The 7,168-nt window shown below is 45.0% G+C and overlaps 1 protein-coding gene and 1 non-coding gene across 2 annotated transcripts; one reads left to right on the forward strand and one right to left on the reverse strand.

Moving 5' to 3' along the window:
- The first annotated feature begins 897 nt into the window (after positions 1–897).
- Positions 898–5,186, forward strand: LOC119452814 (uncharacterized). Its single transcript, XM_037714771.2, has 2 exons — positions 898–1,219; positions 4,708–5,186. The coding sequence occupies exons 1-2, from the start codon at positions 1,012–1,014 to the stop codon at positions 5,079–5,081; spliced, it is 582 nt and encodes a 193-aa protein (XP_037570699.1). The 5' UTR covers positions 898–1,011; the 3' UTR covers positions 5,082–5,186.
- A 1,533-nt stretch (positions 5,187–6,719) lies between these two features.
- Trnas-uga (transfer RNA serine (anticodon UGA)) lies at positions 6,720–6,801 on the reverse strand. Its single transcript has one exon. It is a non-coding gene; the product is annotated as a tRNA-Ser (tRNA).
- Between the last annotated feature and the right edge of the window lie 367 nt (positions 6,802–7,168).

The following is a 7,168-nucleotide window of genomic DNA, read 5'->3' on the forward strand; positions in this document are numbered from 1 at the left end:
CTGTGATATTACTACTAGTAACTGGGTTACCGTTAGCAATGGAACGAAAATTGTTAGGCCTAACGTTAAGAGACAGGAAGAGAGCGGTGTGGATCAGAGAGCAAAAGGGGATAGTCGATATTCTAATTGACATTAAGAGAAAAAAAAAGAATCTGGGCAGGGCATGCAATGCGTAGGATGGATAACCGGTGGACCATTAGAGTTAAAGAATGGATACCAAGAGAAGGAAAGCACCGTCGAGGACGCCAGAAGCGCCGAGCTGTGTTAATGACGCGTTCTTCTTGTTAGTGCAGGTATAACAAATTATGTAGATGAAATGACAAGTTTTAGTTTTGGTTAAATCAAGTGAAAAGGCCTCCGCAAAGTCGGCCAGAGCATCTACAGATGGAGGCTTCTGCTCATCTTATGGGTTCTACACGGTGGTTCAACTTGCTTAGTGCAGTGAAATTCTGTCATGTAACTTAGCTGTGCCCTTAAGCATGCTCAATAGCTGCAGTATAGAGCCGCTCTTTTCGCTGCTGCGTCTTGACATCTACAGATCCGCCCAGCGCACACGAATCAGACCGATGTGACTTCTTCCCGAACGTAACGTCCGCATCGAAAACCCGGCCCTCATTTTCCAACGCAAAACCCACTTTCCCCACAAGTGTTTCAAACTTAACAATGCTCTTCGCCAACTCATCTCTTCCGCTGTCCGTGAGCGAAGGGCTTTCAACGCAACTGAAGTGAACGGTAAGCTGTGTCATAGAAGAACCGGACATTAAAGAATGAGTTGTCATTGTCTTTTGCGGCGCAGACAACTTGAACCATTGTGTACGGCCACGCGACCGCCTCGACAATCGGAGCAGCTGCTCGACGAGAGAGAGGGGAACGCTAATACGTGATACACACTATCGAGACGCCGAGAATTGTCGCGACTCGCGCAAGCACCGAGTGCATTTATAGAGGGTACGCGCTCGACAGGCTCCTGGTCCTTGAAGCAATCGGCGTTGGCATTAAGGGCGGGTGGTCATGGGAGCGTCGCACTTTTTATGGCTGCTCTTGGCCATAGGGCTGGCGCAAGCTTCGCAGAAATCGCACAGCTCGCTTCCTTCCGTCAACCAGAAGGCCCAAAGCGGCTTCCGCAGTTGGCTTTGGTCTGCATTATTCAAACGTTACTGGCCTTTTTGGCTGCTGAAAAACATGGAGGATGGTCAGGAGAGCATCTATCAAGATGGCGGTAAGAAAATCGTCCCGAGGAATATTGTTGATGCTGCCCTTTGTGTGCATGTTTCTTGGAATGAGGTGGTTTTAAACTCCGGTAATGACAGTTATCTCCTGGGGCAACTTCATAGCTCGTTGTGTTGCCTCGTCATCACCTCTTCGTTACCTGCACTTCTATCTGTATCATCCTACACAGCATGACGAACCAATACAGAGGTATGATGCTATGGACTACTCACATTTTGTTCGATTGCTGTTGTTCTTTTCATTGTTTGCTTCTTCTTGCTTGTTTTCGTGTTTGTTTGTTGTTTGTTTGTGTGTTGGTTTGCTTGCTTGCTTGCTTGCTTGCTTGCTTGCTTGCTTGCTTGCTTGCTTGCTTGCTTGCTTGCTTGCTTGCCTTCTTCTGCACCTTGAACAAGGCACGAATTCGTAAGTAAACGGCCAAGAATCGGGCGATTAGATAAGCCGAAATAAGAAATAAAAAATTTAAACGAAAACAATACAAACATTTCGGGAAAAAAGAAGAGTGCGCAAATAAGTTTATTACCGTTAAGCTGCTCGCTTTTTCTGACCCCCTCCGTCTCTCTCTTTCTCTCTCTCGCTCTCTCCCTCTCTGAAATGAGTCGCCAGGTACGTGTTCCTTGTGGCTGTGCTTTCACAGTCAAAGCATTACCCAGAACTTTGCCATTTGCTGTTGAGCAACCAACTTACTCTTTCAGAAATGGTAACTATTCTAAGGCTGTACCCTAATCCCTCGATCATGATTAAGCAGTAAAGCCATGACTTAAGACTAGCCCATATATTGTTTTCTTTCTCTATCAGCGGTTCAGAGTTAACAAAGCCTGGGTTGATACTTTAAGTATTGCCGCCAGGGCACGGCTTCTCCGCTACTTTAACAGTCCCACGCTGTCTAAGCTGTCGAGTAAATTTATCCTCGCCTATCAATCAATCTATTTATTTCGTCTATTTCACAAACAGGCAGAGGAGCGGTGAATAAAAGCTCTCATTCGGCAGCTTGACGAGGCCGTTGCCTCCATTATAAGGGTTCACAGCAGCACATACATTGTTCTAAATCGCATCAAAATAAACACATAAGTATAGCTCTCGTCAAGGCAAACATATAATTGAAGATCACACCGTTAAAATAACAAGGAAGCAAATATAGTCACGCAATGCAGAGAGCAGCTTTGCATAAAATTATGCTCTCGCGTTTACAACTTTCTGGTCAGGGCCCTCAGTTCCGGCTTGGCCAACAGCTGAATATGGTCGAAGACAATTGTTGCATAAATAACCCGCATACCTTGCGTAAATCAGCACTGTTCCTGCAAGACTTACATGTATGGAATTTGACTCAGGATATATTAGGAATGTTTCAGCAGCCTTCAATTTATATTTCCTACTAATTCAAATAAGTATAATGTCACCCGCAATATATAAATTTAGCCTCTAGTTTTCTCAAGCTATATTTTAATAAAAGGATATCTTTGTGACTATATGCTGACGTTAAATACCACCTGTGCTCTGCCACTTTATATGTCAGTTTGCATCTGCTTGCTGGGCCGCAGCAGTCCTAGCTTTTTCTCTCAGGTTCATTTACCGACTCACTGAGACGGATGAAAGCATTCATCATACGTATGAAGGCTCGATGGTGTGAATGAGGCTGCATTGAGCTGAAGCTCTATGCAAACAAATTCTTCGCAACTGATGTCACCATTGGACCGGACGGTGGAGAAGCTGAACGTAACTTTTTTACAATAATGCTCATGGCTCGCGTCTTGCTGTCACATACGGTTAATACATTCCTCGTTGTTTAGCGATTGCCCTCTTGTTCTTTGCGAGCCGAACACGTTAGCACACGGCCAGCATCAAGACAGAATAAATCGTACAGGCAGATAGAGGTTGCAACACCCTATTCCATCTCGTCAGATATTACGTAAACACGTCTACGTGCTTGAAATGTGACCTTAGCAGAACAAGATTTTAGTTTTTGCGAAAACCAACAATATTTACTCAAAGAGTCTATTAAAGTTAATTAAAAGATTATTTTTTTAAGGAAGAGCTATATGGTAACCCTCGATGGGGGGAACAGCGCAACAAACAGGAAAGATAAGAAGGCAAACACACAAGTGGTGTGTGTCTGCCTTCTTGTCTTTCGTGTTTTTTATGCTGTTTCCCCTGTTCAATATGTACTGACTAGCCCAAGCCTCTACGGTGTTGTATATATGGTCAGTTGAACCATTTAATCTTTGTGATAAGCTGTGTACGTTCCTGATTTTGATAACGCTACCATGATTTTCAACGTAAGTTCGCGAAAATTTTGTCTGTCTCCTAAATAAACGAGTACATGTTGTATGGTCCGGTGAGTATTTTGCACGATTAAAGTTACATTATTATTCTGGAGTGTTCATTACATACAACCCTGGTTGATGCGGCCGGGAGTGTACGCAAAAGAAGTGCGAGAACACGGCTTGAATTCCGTGATCTCGCACTGACGAACTAGATGTGAGGTTTTAGTGCAAAACTCAAAATAAATGAACAGGAGAAGAAGTAGGAGTGTTGCTTGCTGCAGGAAAGCCTGAGCTTGCAAAAGTCGCCCACAATCGTTCCACCAGAGACGTGGAAGTTTCGCAGACATTCCTTTATTGCGATAGCACTTATACGGGCGCTCGAGGCGAGTTTTCGCCGAATCCGTCACCGTTGCCCGCTGCCCCGATCAAAATGTGCCGCTCGCGCGTAGAGGATTAGATGGTCTCCTGAGAGGCGACAGATGCGCAGTTTGTTTGGCTGCAACACCAGGACAGCGTTCCTCCACCTTCGTTCCTCCAGGACAGTCGGCTTTCCACCAGCACAGCCCTCCGTCTTCTGCCGCTTGCAGGAGCGTTGTGCGCACAAAACATAGCTTTCCTGATGCGCAGCAGCGTGCATACCACACCGTAGTGCATACGCTGGCCGGAGCGGAACGGACAATAGACTTCAAGTTACAAAAGCCGACGGTCATCCTTCGGTCCCGTCCCGTGCACCTTGGTGGTAGGTGCCTGAGACTTCCACAACGTTTCTGGCAGCGGTCGAGGCGCTGTTTCTGCTGCACAGCAGCAGTCGCGTGGCGTGCTGCGTCAAGCTAACATGTAACTTGAAGGTATTGTCGGAACACCATCTGAGAAACTTAAGCTAAACGCTGATTGTTTCTATCGCTTTCAGTGCGCCTCCCTATAAGGGTGAAACTGACCAAAGCTTTCTTTATAATATAGCCGAGACTTTACCAACAAGAAATATATTTCCCATATACTTGACACTAAATATACGATACATATCACAGTGTTAGTCACAACTTTCCTTTCAAGTAAAATCCTTTCAAGTTCCGGTCAACTTCCTCCCGCCCTGTTGCTACTTTGAGCTCCTTTCGTTAAAAAGCGCTTAATAGAATTTCAAAATGTCGTATTTCCAACTTGTCCGACTTTTTTTATAATTCCTCACCACGCGTTTGTTTTCACAAATTTCTCCCAGGAGAGGACCTTGACAGATTCGACACGCCTAGAGCCACGGCCAACGATATGCACGGTGCCCACTTTGGCGGCGACTACGCTTTCCCGCGCTACGGTGGTCAGTCCCGCATGAGTCGGTACGGAATCGACTACGGTGACTATCACGCACGCCGGCATGGCTTTAGGGGGCCCTACAATTATAGGCCTGATGCCCGCTCTTTTGGCGCCCCAAGCGACGCGGCGTTCCACGACGGCCTGGCCTATCCGAGATGGACGGGCCACTTTTCCGGCCAGGAACATCCGACCACCTTTGACCCGCACCTTACGAACCCATACTACCGCGATCCGTTCCATGCGCAGCGGTTTGTGGCGCAGTACCCGTACTTTCGTATTTAAAACTACCGGGCAGCGACCTAGAGACGCATTAAAATATTGTGTACTTTGAATTAGAGCAATCTTTGTACTTTGCTGTCCACCGTTAAATAAAACCCGTGAGTGCAGCGTGTGTGGGAATTTTAGCCATCTTCGAATTCAAGCAAGGTGGGAAGAACGAAGGGCAAAGACTCGGAAAACTCGGGCGCTCTTTCACCACTAAATATCTGATTACACTTTCGAGAAAATGTACACGCATACAAGGGAACATTGAGCATGCAATCTCAGATCACGCCAATCTTGAATTGTACTTCTGGGATGCGCAAGGTGACCGGCGTTTGTCTTAAACACAAGGGTTTATGCACATTGTGTGCTTCGACTAAGTTCGCTAATTATTTGGTTCCTATATCGAAACAGAACATTGCTTTCCTTTTATTGTTCGCTCTGGTCAGTGCACAATCACACGGCTTAGCAACAGATGAATCGGTTGCTGGTAGCGCCGGCATTTTTCTATATGCCTGTGCAGTGCATTGACAAATCTTCAGTCGCCACTTGCAGCTAGAGAGCCCGCAGAGTAAGAGCATGCATAAGAGCGTTCCCTTCAAGAGTGGACGGCAATGCAGATGCCATTGCTGAATCAACAATTAAAAGAACGGAACGTCGTTTTCCAGCCTCGGATGTTCCCGCCTAAATGTTCAATTAGTTACATTTCTAAAGAAAGAATCGCCTTCTTTGCTGCTATTGTGGCGTGAAACTGAGTAGTGAGATGTTTGCATACGTATTACAGAAAAAGAAACATGCTTCAATTTCGCTTATATAAATAAATGTTGATTTATTCGAGATTTCTCGTAATCTGTCTGTCGAAGTTAGATTTTACAGTTGGGAGAACTGAGTCCAGAGGAGCCGAAGGTCTTGCGTGATTAGTATTTGGTCCGGGAACGTATTATAAAGGTGCCTTCCTCGGATATTCAAACAGCATAGTACATACGAAATGGAGATGGCCTTATTTTTGCATATATTTATCAGATGCAGACAGGAATAATATCAGCGAAAATGTACGGAGTCACGGAATTTCAATTTCAGTGTTAGCTGACGGAAGAAAACAGCAATTGCAACACTCATATGAACTCGTGCAGTATCGTTGGTAAATTCACCGAAAATATAAAAGAATTGCAAGTAGAAATGTAAAATATTGGATGTGTCTTTAACGAAACATTAACAAGTACAATCGCTTCCATTGCCCATACTATGTTTTAAGTAAAATTCGGACACTCACTGAATAGACATTACCATATATTTTGATGTTTCCTGAGCATATTTTGAAAGAAGTGGCAACTTTTTACGTTTTCATGTTCGCTGTACACTTCAATATTTCGAGCATTAAAGGATTCTTGCAACAGCAATATTTCTGTGAAATATGGGCACACAATTTAGAAATATTTTTTGCAATTTCTACTAGTATTTACCATGAACACAACAATGAATATTTTACTAGCTGTAAGCTTGAACTGCGAGGAAGTTGAATTATCTTTCGTTAGACCCCACATACTGTTGGCTTGCAGAGCCGACTCTACGTGTACTTGTTCTTTTTACAGCGAATCAGCTAACGGCTAGGTTCCAAGAGATCGCGTCCGTAGACCGACCGGCATGTATTATTGCTTGCGCAGTTGGCAGGATTCGAACCTGCGCGGGAAGATCCCAATGTATTTCAAGTCCATCGCCTTAACCACTCGGCCACGACTGTACAACAATTTCGGCTCCATCTGCGTGGGTGTTTGGCTCCAAGTGCGTGGCGGTTTCCCGCCAGTTGTGCCTTAGCACAGGTGTGAAAACGCATGACTAACGTGAGTGATATAGTTCATGACATAAATAACGTCGCATGCTCATCAGTTACGTCACGATTACCGATAATAAAATCACGTGTGGCGCATACCCGCATTCAATGTGTGGGTATGAACCAACGACAAGAAAGAAAGCAAGAAGGAAAGAAGGAAATAAAGAAAGAGCAAGAAGGAAGGTAAGATGGAAATCACGTGTGGCTCATACCCGCGTTGGATATGTGGGTATGAACCGCCGAGAGCAGGAGCGGGAGAGATCTCACAGGATCCTGA

Source organism: Dermacentor silvarum, chromosome 5 (assembly GCF_013339745.2).
Source record: "Dermacentor silvarum isolate Dsil-2018 chromosome 5, BIME_Dsil_1.4, whole genome shotgun sequence".
In the NCBI taxonomy this organism is placed as follows: domain Eukaryota; kingdom Metazoa; phylum Arthropoda; class Arachnida; order Ixodida; family Ixodidae; genus Dermacentor; species Dermacentor silvarum.

Bases quoted from the DNA above. Each gene is read 5' to 3' on its own strand.
- LOC119452814 (XM_037714771.2), top strand. From the start codon at position 1,012: ATGGGAGCGTCGCACTTTTTATGGCTGCTCTTGGCCATAGGGCTGGCG. The intron at 1,220-4,707 runs GTAAGAAAATCG...AATTTCTCCCAG, and splicing joins GAGCATCTATCAAGATGGCG to GAGAGGACCTTGACAGATTC.